The sequence below is a fragment of the Erpetoichthys calabaricus genome, chromosome 17 (assembly GCF_900747795.2).
Source record: "Erpetoichthys calabaricus chromosome 17, fErpCal1.3, whole genome shotgun sequence".
NCBI classification, from domain to species: Eukaryota; Metazoa; Chordata; class Cladistia; order Polypteriformes; family Polypteridae; genus Erpetoichthys; species Erpetoichthys calabaricus.
Window position 1 is genome coordinate 100,653,100 of NC_041410.2, and position 17,979 is coordinate 100,671,078.

General features: G+C 56.0%; 1 protein-coding gene across 3 annotated transcripts; it reads right to left on the minus strand.

Moving 5' to 3' along the window:
- Positions 1-2,936: 2,936 nt before the first annotated feature.
- On the minus strand, positions 2,937-13,693 carry c17h15orf39 (chromosome 17 C15orf39 homolog). 3 transcript variants are annotated; one of them, XM_028822566.2, is made up of 3 exons: positions 13,457-13,693; positions 7,120-10,149; positions 2,937-4,006 (listed from the first exon to the last, which is right to left on the minus strand). In XM_028822566.2, the coding sequence occupies exons 2-3, from the start codon at positions 10,118-10,120 to the stop codon at positions 3,045-3,047; spliced, it is 3,963 nt and encodes a 1,320-aa protein (XP_028678399.1). In that variant the 5' UTR covers positions 10,121-10,149; positions 13,457-13,693; the 3' UTR covers positions 2,937-3,044. The 3 variants fall into 3 exon arrangements, with proteins under 3 accessions (XP_028678399.1, XP_051776322.1, XP_051776323.1); XM_051920362.1 differs by having other exon boundaries at positions 13,439-13,693; XM_051920363.1 differs by lacking the exon at positions 13,457-13,693 and having other exon boundaries at positions 7,120-10,203.
- Between the last annotated feature and the right edge of the window lie 4,286 nt (positions 13,694-17,979).

The window sequence follows — 17,979 nt, forward strand, 5'->3', positions numbered from 1 at the left end:
GTCTCAGAGACGAGGTCGATTCTAGTGGCATCTGGAATATGGCCTGACAGGGCGCCACTTCATGGCCCGGCGGCGCACCAGCGCGCACTCACATCAACCAATTTAAAGGACAGTAAAGGAGGCGAAACGCGAGCAGCAAACATTACACGGGAACTGCACGATCTTCTGCGCACTCAAGCAGTACCGCACTCCAAAAAAAGGACCAAAGAAACCACACGGGTCTTAACTAACCCTGACGTTACGAGGTGCAAAAGACTCACCTTCGGGTCGAGAATGACTGTCGTCGGTCTCCGTCTGTCCGGACCCGCCCTCGGAACGCCAACACGCACAACTGGATTCCCGCCCGAGTGACGCGTCCATTTGCTTGCCCCCAGTTTTCCAGATTCCTCAAGATTTCCAGCTTCACCTCACTGTATGGTCAGTTAACCACTACTTCATCTTTTCGATGAGACCAGTTTCGCCCGTGTATAAACGTAACTTATATTACATTGTAACGGAGTGGACTGACGCGAGAGCTGCTCGGGGTTTCAAAGCGATCGGCTCTTGGCGGGAACATTCAATGCGAGGCCCCGCTCGGAGGGCGGGGCTAAGCAAAACTGCGCAGACGCACTGCAGTCATTCCCAGCTGCGCGTTTGGCGGATTGTGAGACGCAGGTGGCAGTGTGTCGAGTGTAAAGGGAAGCTCCGGTTTTGCTTTTCACTTCACCGGCACGTTCACGTTGGCACGCTTGGCCACTCAACTGTTCGAACTCCTGCCTTAATGAAATATGCCGTCGTTCGCCAGTTTCAGCCATTATTGTGTCAATCCGGTAATGCACAACGGGGTTGATTTCCTTCCGCCCCTGTCATTCGCTCTATGCAAGGTGACATTATTCGTGGTAAATGAAAGTCGTTTCGAGTTGAAATTCTAAATGCAGTTAAATGGCCGTTTCTTACTGCCGTGTTGCATTCAGAAATGGGTTGTGTTCTTGTTCTTCAATCCTCACTTGTTTTATAAAGCTTGACCTCCAAACTGTATCCCGATACGTCAGCACTAAACACTAAAGTTCAAGAACATCCGCCTCAAGCTTTCAAAGTAAACCTCTCGGCGATATCTCATGATGTAGAAAATGTAATCATATTTTTAAAAATGTTTTAAAAGGTCTGCGACAGTAAATGACAGTTTGCTTCCTGAAGACCGGGGTTCCAGTTAAAAGGCGGCCGTCCAGAAGCCCACTTTAATCCTCCAGTCAAACTGGACTCGTGTTTGTGTTTGAAATCAGTAAAACTGAAAAACCCGAAATTTCAGGATGACATTTTATGGCTTTTCCAGCATTTCTCCAAAATAATGAACAGAACAGAATTTGTAAATCTTCTAAAACGTTTCACTTTGCCATGCCTTTCAGGTCAATTTTGGCCCACTAATGGATTTTCCGCTGCCTTTGGGGTAGTCGAGTTCTTCTCAGCCTATAAAAACATCCACGGTGTTACTGTCGAGGCTTTCAGTTAAACACCCTGACTTTACAAAAAAGCGAAAAAGATTCTAAACGTCACATTTGTGTACAGCTGCTACTCGCTTTCAACACAGCCATGTACTTCGACTCAGTTCTGGCCCAACATTTTTCTGGATTTCTTGAGATTCTGTAAAGTTCCCCCTTGGGGCAATAAAGTACAATCGATCAGGCACCCCAGCCACTGTAAAAAAACATCACGCTGCTCCGCCGGTGGGACTTGTGTGTTGCTCACGGAGTCCCGAATGAGGCTCAGCACCTGCCTGCATTGAGAGAGAGCATCAGTTACGGCCATGGGACGCGATTACCCGAGGGTGATCCTCACTGCTGGACCAGGGCGAGGGGACGCCCACGTGACACCTGGCTGCAGCAGACAGACGGAGGATGGGCCTGGACCGCATGTCTGCCAGTTTCTTTTTTCCCCTCACTCCCCCCACCACCCCATTCTGGAGCTCCTAAATTAGCCCCATTCACGGAGATCAGAAATGGCACACCCAAGGGCACCCTTCCTTCCTGTGAACACAGGAGACACAAATCCCTCCGCCACTACCCATCAGTTGTGAAACGCAAGATGGGCTTAGTGGTCCACGTGTGACCAGTCTGTTGTCCAGGGCTGCCAGGAGGCACGCTGGGCCCCACAACTCAATCTGGCAATAGACAAGTTCAGAATGTGGACGGAGAAACCGACAAACAGCCCACTTTGTGCAAAAAATAACCAAACAGGCCTGTGCCAGAGCCCTTCTGCTCACTGCGTCTTTATGCTTCCCCTCGTTTGGTAAAAGCCCCCGGGCTGTGTTGATGAGACCCTGCAGCGCCACCGGAATCTAGCCCAGCGGGAGGAGGGGAGGGAAGGGGCAGGCCGGCTGTCACAGCAATCCTCTGGTGGCAGATGCTGGGCACGCCTGGGCTCGCTGGCACCAGAGAGCAGCCCAATTAGCACATCCCTCCGCGCTTATTTGTGAGCTTCGTTAACGTTTCCTGATGTAAACATCGTGACAGACGCCGGCAAATACTGTGAATGAGAGGAAAGCAGAATGGAGGGCGTGGCGCAGAGTGCCACATGTGCGAGTGGAGTGCCCACCGTCAGCAGAATGAAGTCAACCTGCAAGTTTCCACTGCTCTGAAGTTGAGATCTGCCTCCACTTCCGTTCGAGGACAGCGGTGCCCATCCACGTGTTCTCTTCGGCGTCTGAGCCAGGAATTCCTCTGTGTGTGTGTGTGTGTGTGTGTGTGTGCGTGCGAGCAGTCCGATTATTTTAGGCCCCCTTCTTCTTTCCAAAAGCTTCCCTTAAGGGTTAGAGTTGACTTCATAGCTCATTCATGCCATGTGATGTGCCCACAAGTGAGCCCTGCAAGCAAAGGCCCGTGAGGTGACACCCCTTCCCTGTCAAAGGGCCCCACCACTGCAACAAAGCAATGGAAGCCAAATGACACACCGGCCACTTACTGAAAAACAACACATTTATTGAACTTGTACAAAATTGCCATTCACACAAACGAACAAGGGGGCCATAAATTCACAGCTGGAGTCCCCGTGGTGGAGCAGGGCAGCCGTCAGTCCTCCAGGACGAGCCAACCCTTACGGTAGTCCTGCAGCAGCTCCAGGTAGTACTGCCACTCGGGCTCGCTGTCATATTTCACCTCATAAACGGTCTTGAGGGGGTTTGGGTGCTTCTCGTGCACACGCACCACCATCCCCTGGTACCACACTTCCGACTTGTCCTTCTCCTCATAGAGGTGGCGAATGCGCTTGCCCACGAGGTCCGGGTAGCCTGCCCGCGGCGCCCGCCTCCGGCCTCGAGGTGTGCCAGGGCGCAACGACAGCAGGCGGCGAAACTTGATCTGCACGACCGACCTGCGCAAGTGCAGGACCTTGGAGGTGCTGCGGGTGGACCGCAGGCTGCCCGCCGTGGCGGAGGCACGCAGCTTTCTTGACGACAGGGCAGCGTGGGCCAACCTGGGCAGTGGCTTCTTTGGAGCACGGCCACTTTGCTCGCTGGTGACCTCGGTGAGCTGCACTTTGATCCCACACGACTCTTGAGGCGAGAAGCCACACTCCCTGCCACTGGCCTTGCCTCTCAAAGGCATACGCTTCAGCTTAAGTACCAGGCCCGCCGCGTGGCTCTTCTCAAAAGCCCTCTTTTGCTTGGTCTTGCCCCCCATGCCAGGCTTTTTCTTCCTCCGGCCCCAGACGCCTTTGAGTAACTTTTTCGGCTTTATTTGCTGCACAGTCACCTGACTAGAGTTTCGAAAAGACGTGGTCTCCCTAAGTGTGGCAGCCTTCAGTCTGCCCCTCTTGTCCCTCACCCGGATGGTGTCATTTTCCAATGGGCCCATTTCAGAAGTGCCCACAAAGGTCCTGTTCAATGGGTTTCGTCGTCGCCCCTTCCTTCTCTTTCTTTGGAAGTGGAGCCCAGGCCGCAGCTGCTTGGCTGTTGCTTGATGTCCGTGATGCGGAGGAGGACTTGATGGGGTCTCCGAGGGCTCCGTTTGGACCGGGGCGTCGCATTCTGTGCCTGCAAGAGAGGAAGGAGAAGGTCATTACCATGGCACGCCAAAAGCACTCCCGTCACACTTAAAGACTGCCAGGGGTCATTTTGAGGAGTCCAGGCGTCCATCTCCGCGCAGACCTACTGGAATCAGCGGCTCACGGCAGGCACCCTCCCAGAGCTCATCCCCATCAAATGGCCAAGCGGCCCGACTTTGGCATCTTCCTAACTGGAGGTGCAGTTCAGCGACCTTGATGTATGCGGGCACACCTCAACGGGCCGACACAATCGCTACTCTTCTCTGAAAGACTATGGCCTCCGTCTTAAGCCACCCATCATCATCTTCCTCTCACCCCAGCACCCTTGGGCCCCTGGATACAGGGGGCACCCAACTGGAGCTGCTGTTTTCACCCCAACTCCCTGCTTAGTCAGGCCACGCGTCACCCCAGAACTCCACTGGCCACTGCAAGTCCTCGGCCCCCAAAGGCTCACATGTGGCTCAGTGGGCAGGGGCAGCAGTTGTAAACTGGCATACTGCAGACAGCTGGAGGGCACTGTGACACACACACACAAGGTCATACTTCTATTACAAAGTGAGCACCAGTAGGTGGAGCGACGTGTGTCAGTTACTGACCAGCTGCCACCATGGGGACTTGGAATGAAAGCAAAAGAGAAACACGAATGCTTGTGACATCCACACATGCAGACGTGTCACCCAACTGACCTCCCCGTCAAAGTGGCTGCCATGGCCCCAACAGCCGTCACCCACTGGGCTTTCACCACACACTTCACAAAGCTGGCACATTCGTCTTGTAGAAGACCAAGCACAGGGCTAGAAGAGGAGTGGGAAGATGGACTGGGCACGCAAAGGGACACGGGCCTCTAAGACTGGACGACACCCCTACCACCACCCTCCTCATCCCCAAACCCCCCCCCATCCCCGAAACCAACAGTTGGGTGAAATAGCAGGTACCTTGCCTCAGTTTTGGATGCCAGCAGGTGAACTGGAACCTGCAAGAAACAAATGGAATTCGGAATAAAGTTAAGCGTTTACACTTGCAGCAAGTCACAACCGTTTAGCAGCACTTGAGTGTTGAGCCCCCCTAGTGGGGGAGCACCCCCTCGAGTTACAAAGGGGGTCACACAGCAGTCACCTGGCCTCACTTGTGCCTCCATTCAAAGACTCTGCAGTACACTGGAATGTGGCACAGTCCATGACAGGAGCGATGGCAGCCCCACCTGAATGCCCTACTCTGCAACTCCAATGCCAGGCAGTCTTCCCCACAAGTGCGTCATTAAATATCCATCACTATGGCCTCCCTGTGCCCGCTCATCTAAGGTGCCACTAAAGTACCCACTTGCTACTCATACATTGGTGCCAGTATGGCATGGTGGGCTTCAATGTTTCACTGGCTGCTGTCCACAGACACGATGGCAGTGCGGTGCCAAGCACACTCACTCGCAGGGTGCGCGGTGTGAGCCCTAGTTTAAAGAGTGGCGCGTGCGGAGCAGTTAGTGGACTGGCTCTGGGACGCCTGTCACTCATCACGTCAGTGTTTTTTTGGACTAGGCAAGCATCAACATGCCATTCTAGAACTGCTACGGCCAGTGCCACTCCAAAGCATGAGCCACACACGGCAAGATGCTGGGCTGTATTAAGTATGCCAATTGGGACGATGGGCAATGCCACCCACTACATCATTTCACATGGGCTAGCCTTTGTGCGAGGGTAGGGGATGGCGAAGTGTTGTAAGGTGAGGGGACAGGCGGTGTCAGAGGTGGCATTCGAGTGGCAGCTGTAATGGAAGAAGGACTAAGAAAGTCACTTCATCTTCTGCAAATCTCACATTTCAAACCACTTCATCGCAGCTGCTTTCATTCCAGGCAGGCGTTTATCTCACCGTTAAGGTGGTCCGTTAGAGCTGGCCGTACGTGTTTGTCGTCAAGATGGACATCAGGGTTTATGTGGTGTGAGCGTGGTGACCCTCTGATCCCTAAACCCAAGGAGGGAAAGAAAACCGCAAACAAGGACAAGAAACCAAAATGGCGAAGAGTGCAGAGAGGCACAATGTGACAAAGTAAAACCCTTCCTTCCACCTCTCCTCCTCCTCACGGTGCCAGCTGAACGCACGTCCACGCTCCACCCAGCTCAAAATGCAACTGGCATGCAGTCACGAGGGTCTTAAATCCATGCCCGCGGCCACTTCCCGTGTGACAAGAGCAAAGCAGATCCTGCGGTGGCCCCAGCTGTCACCACCTCCCAACACACAGCAGACACCTGTCCATCTGACTGGGCACTGACTGGACAACAAGTCTCCCTGCTGCTACCACCTAATGGCACACCACCCATCATCCTCCCCGGGCCCCAGACTGTTACTGGAGTCAATCGTTGCCCCCTTTCACCAGTGTATGTGCCAACTCATGTCCTGCAGTTGCCATCCCTGCCGGGTACCCTTCCAGGTCTTGTCACTTGGTCCAAGTGGCACACCCAGACACATGGTCCCTCCCTTCTCCTAGTTGATTGAACTTGCCCCCTAGGCCATGCCATGCCCCTGCTCATCATCATTGGCTGGCATCTCCCCGTACAGGTGGTGCGGCCAGCAGTGTAGACATTCCTGATAATGCCCAGGCTCATAAGTAAAATGGCAGCAGTTTTGACATGTCACCAATTCATTGTACAGCCCTAGTGTACAGTCCTGGCTCCTACTGGCTGAACCGGGCACATGCCAACTCACCTATAGGTAAGGACACACTGCCACACACACATACGACTAAGGGGGGTTCACATCACGAGACACCATGCAGAAGGGCAACAATCAAGGAGTCGAGAACATGTAATTCCAAGCTGGGTGACGGCCCAGCAACCCAACCAGCAGCACCCATGTGGCACCTCTGCCACCGCGCTGAAGCTGGCCTTGATCATCGACATCGTGGCCACTTTGTGGAGCCTGTGGTTACGCCAAAATAAAAATGGGGACGGCAAGTGACACTGATTGTCTACCCCACGACTTCCAGAACAACCCAAGCCCACCAATGCATCTTTAACCTTATCATGCAGCCCACCCACCCACCCACCTCCCAGCACGGCAGCCCCTACTGGACAGGTGAAAGACACCGGTCAGTCTAGTGACGGCACTCACCCAGGTGGGTCCGCAGGCTGGCATCACAGTAGAGCTTCAGCAGGTCGGGGTAGATGTCAGGCAGGTGTTTGAGGGACAGCAGCCGCCGCAGTTTGGACGAGCAGCCACGCTGCTGCACCTGGGTGAGGTGGCGCTCCTCCGACAGTGTCGTGGGCCTCAGCTCCACCCGGTGCTCTTGGAGCACCTGGTCAACCAGCGCCCCCTCCAGCTGGGGAAACAAAGTCTCCTTGACCACCAACATCGGAATGAAGATGGTACCCGTCCGGATCACGTGGGGGAACGGACACTTGCGAATGTAAATGTAGGTCTCGAGCTGGGAGAGGACGCAGCTCAGGGCAGATGAGATTTCCCCGCTCTTCACCGACATCTCTTTTCCACAGGACGATCTGAACACCTCCAGAATTTGTGGAATGCTCTTGGGCTTGGTGGGCACGGTGTCCGGGTCAGGGTCCTGCTCCGTTTTTGCCAGGAGGCTGCCAAGCTCCTCCTTGCCACACACAGCGATGGCGCCATCGATGAGCTTGCACAGGGAGTGGTGGAGCTCCATGAAGTAGCGCAGCGAGTGTCTCTGAGACTTTTCATTGACACTGCCATCTCCTACTGGAAGAGAAAAATCTGGAACACTAGGGGGCGCCGTCTTGACAATATCGGGCAAAATGAGCTTAATGGCCGACAGCTTGAGGCACGGCAGGGGACTCTGCTCATACAAAGGGCAGACTTGACCGGCGCCGTCTGGCCGGGAATCTCCGAGGGTCCGCGAAGATGGCTTGAGCGCAAAAGGTTCAGCAGAGGGCCTGCCGTTGGCGCGAGGAGATTCATCGGCGGCTTCCGCTTTGACTGCAGAGACCACTTGGCCATCTGTTGGCTTCTTGACTCGGAGGTCCAGCGCCGTATCTTCCCCCTGCATGTCTTCTACTTTAATGTCGCGTTCAAAGAGCCTCGGCGGGCCCGCGTCACACACGTCTCTGTCCTCCTGCTTCAGCGGGTACCCACCGGCATCCTCCGTTTCCACTTCCCGCTTGCAGGGGCCCAGCTCGGCCCTCTCCACTTCCTGCTTCGGACCATCTGGCTCGCTGCGCTCCTCCACCTTTGGGCTCTTTAGGCGGGGCGCGCCATCCTTAACGTCACTCTGCGAGGGCAGAATCCCAGAGGCCTCCAAGTAGGCTTTGTAGGGAGCCAAACTGAACACGTTGTTGATCACTGGCATGGGTGGCGAAGAGGGGCAGGCGGTGTCCTCTTCTCCCACCGCCGCTTTCTGCTTCTCGTCCATCCTCCCATCAGAGCCCCCGGCAGCATAGGCCCCTTCGCCGTCTTCCTGCGGCCGGCCGCGAGGGGAGTCCATCAGGCCCAGACCATCCACCTCGCCGCCTGGCCTTCTGCATTCCGGGAACGCTGCGGCACTCTGTCCCATGCCGGGGACGGCATTCCTGTCTGAGTAGATGCCAGCCTGGCAGTAGGCAGATGCCTCGCTCGGGACACGGGTGGAGTTGTCGATGCCGTAAGAGCCGTGCACTGGATGGAAAGCGCTGGGGCCGTGCCGGTAGCTGCCGAACTCTCTGGATGGGACCATCACGTGGAGTTTATGAGCCGCCACGCTCACGCCACGGTCTGCCATCTCCATTTGTACTGGCGGGCCGGCCGTCTCGGAAAATGCCCTCTTCAGCCCCCCCGGGCCATGGTGGTGCTTGTATGGGTAAGAGGGGAGGTCATATCGCCCGGCAGAGGAGAGACTCGGAGCGCCAGTAGGAATCACGGCGTACGGGAGGGAGACAGCCGCACTGTATGGCGGAGGGGGACTCCGATAAACATATCGCTCCGACCTGGGGGGATACGAGCCCCTGATGTTCTGCGGGCTGAGGCTCGAGGATTCGTTCACAAACTGATGCTCCAGTACTTTGTAATTTGGAGACTTGTCCAAGTCCAGGGCGCCAGGCGGGCAAAGATACAAATGTCTTTGGGGCAGATGGGCAAATTTGGAAACGGGTGACCTCTCCTGATAGATGGGGGTTGGCAAGCGGGAGTGGGGCGCCACGTGCATCTCGTGGTAGCCTTTGGGAAGGCCAGCAGGCGCGTCATGGTGGTAGACGTCGGAGGGCTGTGAAACGTTGACACACCCTTTGTGGGAGGAAACGGGCAACGCATGAGGGGGGCCGTTAAAGGGCACCGCGTTGTAGCTGGGGTCTGGAAATGCCGACACACCCACTGCTCCCAAATGACCTGCAGGCACGTAGCCGGGATGACCCAGCTCCTTTGACTGGCGCCGAGTAGCGCCGCTTGGCTCCAGCTGAAGCGAGTCGGCCTCCAGCAGCGATGTCCGCTTGTCCAGGGCTGGCAGGGCACCGTAGCACAGCCCCGCCGAACTGCCCCGCCAGTCTGCCTCATACGGACGTCCTTGGATGCGCTCGGCCTCCGGCTCCAGGGGCACACAGCCGCGTGTCTTACATTCGGCATCCGCGCAGCAGATTCTTGTCTTGTAGAGGGGCTTGGGAATGGCAAGACTGCCCACCGAGTGTTCCGGGGGAGCGTTTCCTGCTGTGCCGCCGAGGGCCATCTTCCTAACGGCCACCGGGGCGTGCAGTCCAGAACCGTGGCTCACTTTGCTCTGCCTGTCCACAAAGTCACCCCACTTGTCGCCAAGCAGCAAGGGGGACGTCTTCTCCGGGGCAAAGGCTTGCCCTAAGTCCTTCTCCGGTCGGTACATCAGTCCAGAGGGCAAAGGCCTCTCCGAGGTCAACGGATGGACCACTGTGTTTCTTCTGTCATGCAGGTATGGGCCCGGGGGGCTCCACCGCAAGGGCACATCGGAGCCGTCCTGGCCCTTTAGGTAGTAAGCAAAGTAGGTGCCATTGTAGTTGAGCGGGTCCTCGGTGGAGTAAGGTGGCAGACCCCTGGCTTTACACAGGCCTGTACCGCTGCCCTGCGGGTTCATCTTGTCCAGCCGGGCGACTTTCCCGTGGCCCAAGGACTCCATGTAGCTCAGCGTCCTTTTATTGCCAATCATCACGCGACCCGTGCACAGGGTGGCAAAGCCTGTAGGGGAGGAAAAGAGAGAAACACGTGAGAGTCGTGCAGAGAGGAAGGTGTGAAAAGAATGACTGGCAGCGTATGATGGCACGAGCGTGTGCCCGGATGAGGGATGTGTGTGTGTGTGTGCGCGCGCACGGGACTGCGTGATAGGGGGACTGCCAGGAAATGAGCATTCAGTCTTGTAAAAAAGTATTTGTCCCCTCATTTGACTTCCTCTCTGTGATGCCAAATGCTTTCAGGGCATCTGAGCAAATGAGCTGCACACACACACACACACACACACACACACAAACCTGAGCCATTCACTGACTGAAGAAAGTTATGCAGCACCAACTGGCGGTGTGTGAAACAGTAAGTGCCCCCTCACACTTTAGAACTGATGGCACCACCTTGACTTGCAAGTCTTCCTAATTATTCACAGCGCCTTTCATGTCCTCAGAGGATTGCTTACATTCATTTCCAAACCCTGGCAGATCTTCAGCCATGCACTGCCACATCATTTCTAGTCGGTTTAAGTTTGGACTTTGACCAGGCCATCGCAACAAGACAGTGAGCCAAAACACAAAGGCACGAGCCACGCGACGGTTCCTTCAATTACGGCAATTAAATGAATTAATGCAAAAGAGAGGATGACACGCGAACGCCACGCCAGCAGTAAGCTCGCTGGGGACATGAGCCGCCCTGTCAAACTGAACTCCATGAAGGGCAGCGGTGGTCCGGCTTTTGCTTCTCAGGCTACCCTGACGCATTGGGCAGCCCTGAACCCACCCGCACCCCACTTGGAGTCCTGCACCGAAGTCTTTCTGCCAGCTTGGCGAGCCGTACACCCCACTGCGCTTTAGTGAAGAAATCGCACCGAGCGCCAGCCAAGACGCCTGCCATGGGCGCTTGGCAGCATCTCCTCTCGCCCGGGCGACTCATTTGCCTCAAGCCGTTGTATTCGTAGCCTCACAACACAACCCGGGGTGCCGTCTCCAGCCGAGTCCTGGCCATCGCTTCCCCCGTGCAGACGGCCACCAGGGTTCAACACCCCAAACCCGTTCTCAGCCTTCAGCTCGCGGCTCCTGAGGCGCAGGACATCTAAAATTCTGGTCCCCGTCCAATTAGCACGGATGGCGGTTTTCCCCATGTGATCGATTGCTACGGATGTTTCCGACTGTTAAGCATCATTGTTTTTGAACAAACATACTCCGAACTAACCGTGCCTATGGCACAAGCCCCTCTGGTGGCTGAAGAGCTTGGCGATGATGCCCTGCCACTCAGACTTGTACCCATCGATGTGCCGCTTCTCACGACTTTCCTGGCTTTACACAAACAGCCCGTCTCAAAGCAGATTAACCCCCAGGGGGGAGTGGTCAAGGGCGGAGCCAGCATTGATTGACCCCCCCCAACTTTGGGGAAAAATGTCACACACACCCCCCAATCACACAGTCAACAACTTTACGAGCAACTCACTGAAGCCACCGGCACACATGTCCCCTGAGCGGGACCCACCATACTGGGGTGACACACACGGAGCACAGTCTCAAAAACAAGATGTTGGTTGGATCAAAAGTCAAAATAAATCAATAAAAAGGCAAAATGAAGCCGAAACTCGAGTCTCCGTTTCACCTTCAATGCCGCGTGCCACCATCTTAAATAGGCGGAGCCTGATGACATCACCTGATGCAACTTCCAGCTGTCATGTGGTAGCAACGGCCAACCACTGCCAACAACAACATGGCCGCCACCATGAAAAACTCAAAATGGCTGCTCCCTCCCAAAACCAGAAAACAAAGACGATAAAATAGCCTGTCAAGAACTACGACAGGCACCTCGCTGGCACAGGACAGGGGACGAGACCCCTCACCTGCACAGGGCACCAATCCAGTCAGCTCTGCCCAGTGGCCCCCGTTTAATTTCAATTTAGTGACACTATTAATCCCAATGGGAAATTCACAAAGTATCTATCTATCTATCTATCTATCTTTATACACACGAGGTGGGATGGATCTCCTGATGTCACATCTAAAGGGGCAGCAATGACACGGGCGCGGGATGACTGGCAGCAACCCCAGTGACCTGAAGCCTTTATGGCCATCAGCCAAGAGTACCCACAACTGTCACCTTCACAGACCCATCCTGTCAAGTGACTGTCACGTCTCACGGTCTTCACAGTCACCTGCAAATCCTCCCTGGTGGCCCTTCATAAACATTGGCAGAGGACAAAAAGTGGGCAGACTGGCACTCACAGTCGTGGCGACTGTCCACATGGTGTGAGTCAGTGTGCAGTGCCACATGGCCTCAGCTCACTCTCCAGAAGCACCTTCATGACACAGGACGGGGTATTCAGGGTGGTGCCCAGGAGTCCCTACCAGCTACAATCCCACTGACCAGTCCCAACAGGCTCTTTGTATTAACAACACCTCAGCGCTGAGCTCATTGGCCAGGCCAGGCCACGCCCAATAAAGCTACATTTGCATAACCCCACCCCCCACCTCTTACCTGACTCTGTCGGCTCCGCAAGTTGAAGCGCCCTGGACCGACGCAGCTCGGGCATCGGGGAGGCGTTGGACGAGTGCGGGGCTTCCCTGCTCACGCGGTCCGTCATTACCGGCGACCTGCCGAACGCCACACACCTGGGGGATTCACCTCACTGTTTAACGCCGGGCGTCCAGGTGGGATGAGAAAGGCGCTATAAATATAAGCGCGACCTGCCCTCCCGTGGTTCTTTGCAGATGATGCAAATGAGCCTTTCGTTGACATCAGACGTACATTTTAGGCGGTGGCGCTCCGACACCTCGTGGCCATTGAGCTGTAAAGGAGGAACAGGGACGTGACGGCCACGAAAGTTAACGAACAGACCCCGTCCTGACTTGGCCGGAAGGGGGGGGGGATTTTGGGGGTGTACCACAACAGTTGCCCGTCGCCTCGGATTTTAACGCCCCTCGTAAGCTAAGGTTACCAAACGCGACCTGCTTCGGACCATCTGGCTCGCTGCGCTCCTCCACCTTTGGGCTCTTAGGCGGGGCGCACAGGGTGTAACAGGGAGAAGGCACGGAGATCGGGTCGCTCGCTCGCTCGCTCGGCTTCAGACAGGATTTCCTTTTTCTTATTTCCTCCTACACGCCGCCACTCTCGTGCGACTGACTAGTGCAGGCGGGGCTGCTCGGGGTACGAAGTGCTGTCACCTCGGCGAGCCTCCACGCGCCCAGCGACGGTGAGTGTAACGCCGCACCTCACACATGCGGGACGCGGCTGTCCCACTCACGGCAACGCAAAGAAAACTTTTTAGTCGGAGTTCCTCCCGGACGTGGCTCGGCGGACTTACCTTTGTCCAGCTGCGCTCGCCCGTGTCTCCCCGAATCGAACTTTTCTCATAATAAAAACAAACGATTGACCGTCGGCGCGGAGATGACACCCTAGAGGGGCTAAGCCCGCCCCTTCGCAGCCAGCCAGTACCGGCGGAGGACTTGCACCCGGTCACACTGCACTTTATTGCTTCCGCAGCCAATCAGAGGCAGACAAGTTAAAAAAAAAAAAAAAAAGTTGTCTCTTCCTCTTATCAGCGAGGAGACGCGCGGCGGCCTCCACTCCCTGCCTCTGCCCTCCATTGTTCTCCGCGCCCGAGTTCGTGGGCACGACTGGCAGGCGAGCAGCTACTCGGGTGCTTTTGCATTGCAGTAGTCGAACAGTAGGCGGCGCAAGCGCACGGGTGTCATCCTTTCAGGAGTAGCTAAGTCACGTTTGGACACAGTGGGCACTGGCCGGAGACCTCAGGGGCACACGAGGTTGCTGATGTCTGTCTGTTTCTGTGTTGCTATCACAACAGGGGTCCCACCCAGCACACTGCTTTGCCCGGGGGGCCTGTGATGCTGTTAAGTCGGTCCCATAAAAGCGTCATGGGGGGTTATTTGTCTGACATCGCCACTGCTTGGTCCAGTCACACATTGCATCAAAAGGACACAACAGCCGCTGCTTGGGGGCCAAAGCCGAGGGGGACACACGTGTGTCTCTGTGTGCATCAGTCAAGTTGGGTTTGCCATGGAAACTGTTGGTGAAACTGGGCGTGAGGCCGACCGTACGGGCAGGGGGCTTTGTGCTCATAGTAGGGGGCACTGTGCCCGTCACATGTGTAAGGAAGTGATACCATCAGAAAGTGGCGTGACAGCACTGGGTGGGTGGCCAGATGTGAGGGGGCGGAGGCTGCCCAGTCACCAAGTGCCCCTCACTTGTCTTTGCTGCTTCACACAAATCTTACATTCAAAGCCACAGTGATGCCACATCGTGGGCACAGAAGAAGGATTTGGTCTTCATTGCCCCAATGGTGTGAGCCAAGTTCAGGAAGGCACTATATAAAGCCCAGCCATGGTTGTTGCAGATTCACTGTCACCCTCGGCCTTGACTTGTTTTCAGGCTCTTATGATGCACATGATGATGCAATGTGTCTCAGGGGGGCCGGTGACAACAACTGGCATCTAAAGTAAGGCGCCCCCGCTGCGCCCAGGATTAATGAGATGAGGAGAAGCGCCATTGTCACAGGGCCGCTTAAGAAACACACAGGACTACATGTCCTCAAGTTTCAAATTTGATTTTAATGGCTTTGCTGTTTTATTTATTTTGGAGGGCGGAAGACAACTGAACTCCCCCTGAGGAGACACAGACGTCCCAAGAAGGACATCCTCTGTGTGTCACAGTTGGGGCGAGGCTGAAGGAAGGAAGGCCTTTGTTCTCCACACGGGTGGACATGCAGCATCAGCCTGGGGCTGAGTCACCACCACTGCCACCACCAAGTCCCGAGGAGGAGCCGATTCAGTGCCAGCTGCAGGGGAGGAGCCATACAAACGTCAAGCCAGCCAAGTTAAATATGAATGCCAAGTAGCGAGAAGCCATTGGTGTGCGGTGGTACAATTTTAATAAAACAGCCATAAAGACAGAAAAAAAAAACAAAATCGTAGAGCTTTGGTGCCACCTGCATCTGCAGCACCATCAAGGGGCACACCAGGGCCACAATTGTATGCCATGCGCTCCTTGCATTGCCCCAAGTGAACCTGCGCCTCTTTGTCCAATACGGTATCCCCAGTGCCGCTGCTGTGTCTTGTGGGTGGGTGGCTGGCAGCCAGTGAGTCTTCGAGCACCTCTGCTGGGAAGGGCGCTATATTAGAAGAAGTGTAACTCATCCGTTTGGATCCTCGTTCATTCTAGAACGTTCCCACGCACTCTGGCGAACCTCGATTCAGATGGCCCTGCCATGGCGCCACCTCGGGGGACTCGGGGATGTGGCTGCAAAGTCCGAGGGACACGAAACTGCGCGACGATCATGTCGCAGGTTGAGGATTGACCATTCGATGAGCGGCGCCGACGTTTAAAGACCCCGCTAAGCGCAGTGACACTTTGGATTTTTGTTGCCGTTTGAGCGCTTGGGGGGCGCTTAGGGTGTCCCGCTGAGAGCGCGCGCTCCGTTTTCCGGGGGCTCGTCGCGCTTTTTCACTTCTTTCACGCACAGAGGTAGGCAGTAAAGGCGCTATATACGGCTGAACGTGTCACCTCCGTTCTGCTCTTTTCTCACCAGCAGCGGAGATCTGAGGCAACGAGCAGTGCGACGGTTAAGGAAACGAACGAGCATCAGACTTGCGCATGCTCGAGGGTCTGGTGGCGGGTCGGCGCGCGCTTACAACGGAATACGCCCCGCGCAGCGCGCTCCCGCCCCCCTGCACGCGCACACACACGGACCGAGAGGCTTTTGCTTCTCCTCGGCTGGGCCCTCCGTCTAGACTGGCAGCTGCTCCCGCGGTCCCCCGGCTCTCCCGTGCCCATCTCCCAATACGCGCAGCCTGGCAACAGCGAGAGGAGAAGCTGCATGGCGTCCTCGTTCATCCTCTCCACTGTGCCAGCAGATGGGGGAGAATCACAGGGAGAGGCATCATAGCTCCCCCCCCCCCCCCCGGTGCCCCAGAAACATGCGTAGGCATCAACAACATTGTGGGACCCCTGCCAGTGCCAATATGCATAGGGAGCAGCGCCCGATAGAAGGGGACGCTTGTGCCTCCCAGTCCCTGCTGACTTGATGTGTCACTTGTCCCCTGCACGGTTGCTGAAGTCAGTACATGGCTGACGAAGTCGGTGGGCAGTGGTGGCCTTACAGTCTCAGCTGTTCTGCCTCGCCGCCTATTCGATCTCATCATGTGGACCCCTGCCGGTGTGGCCCCACACACTGGAGGAAGAGGAGGAGGATAGCGGGGCCCACCGAGGAGAGGAGCAGCAGCTGGGGACTCGGCCAAGTGACTGTCACTGGTCGGGCACATCAGTGCTGACAACCGGCTTTTCAAGTAATAAGCAAATGAAATAAACTGAAGAGCCCATCACAAGACGAAGAAACCGGAGAAAATTTGCAAGGCAAAGCTGATGTGCCAGGCATGCAAATGCCAGCAAGATGCTGATGCCACCTAGATGGCAGTGGAGTTGCATGGGCAGCTGTCTAACATGACACTTGTGTGCGTCAGGCTGGGCAGAGAAGCCAGCAGGGGGGTCCATGCAAACATGGTGGGCTCCACAAGAGCAGCTCTGACCCGGGGGGCACCACTGCAGCTAATGAGGTAACAGCTTCGGACTGTCCTCGGGTCAAAGTTCTGTGACATTCAGCCAAGCCTGTGCCATTTTGTCTATTCAAAGGGACGTCTCCTTGGCAGCCTGGCATGCAGCACATCACTGATGTCACAGGGCGTCACACGTGCAGTCATCAATCCCTCCACCATTGAACCCTCTCGCACCAGCGCAGGGTCTGCAGACCAACGAGACGCGCTAAAGACCACCTTAAAGACTTTTTCAGAGCTTTAGCTTGGTGGAGGTATGAAGCATCGTCACCCTGTGAGAATGGGAGCTGCTGGTATGAACAGTGACAGTCACAGGCATCTGGTGGGCACTTCAAAGCAGCGACCCCTACTGATTTTCAGGCTCCACTGTGCCACGTTACTCTGCCCCTTGTCCAGTCCGTGTGTCCTGGTATGATGTGGACCAGCGACACTCGAGGGCAGTGGACGCAGGTTCACGGGGGCTACTGTCCCATCTGTGTCACTCACAACGTGGCACACCCACCTGAGGTATGAGCCGAGGGACCCTTGGCCAGGTTGGAGGGCTCTTCTGCCTGAATGACACATGGCTTGCCACAGCTGGACGATGTCGAATGTGGCGAGACGTCTGGCCAGCACTGACTTTGTTGAACTTCATGCACAGACGTACCTGGGCAGCGCAGCGCAGGTGGCACTTCCTGCCAGGTAAGGGTCGAGTGGACTTGCCACTGAGCGTCCAAGTCACTGGGGAGCTGCGATTGTTGACGTCTGCTAGAACTTGATGAGCAGCCGGTGGTCCAGGGAGGTTTTGTGATCAGCACTTGAGCTCTCAGTGACCTCAGGGTAAGAACTTCACTTTGGGCCACCCGAGGTTTTGCCAAGAGGTCTCCAGACGCGTACTGACGGAGCGGCACATCTCCCTTAATTTCAGGGTGGGCGTCGTCTGAGAGACAGCCTGTGCCCGCACCTGGCACTAGACAGGGTGGCTCGGTCTATCGAAGCGCTACGCTAGCGGGGAGGCGTCACCGTCACCAGTCGGCACAAAGGCTGCCATCAGCGTCCTTGGCCTGTCGACATCAAACACAGTGGGAGGGTTGGTGCCTGGCACCTCTCCGATTTACGTGCAGACCACCAGGGCCTAGGCTCAGCTTGTGAGCAGCTTCAGGCATGAGGCTCTATAGCGCCTTTTAGTAGCACGGCTGTGTCAGGACACGTCCAGCCCCTGGTCCTCCTGCTCCCCTGGCCACTCGTGTCTAGTGGTGCCCTCTCCAGACCGGCTGTCATT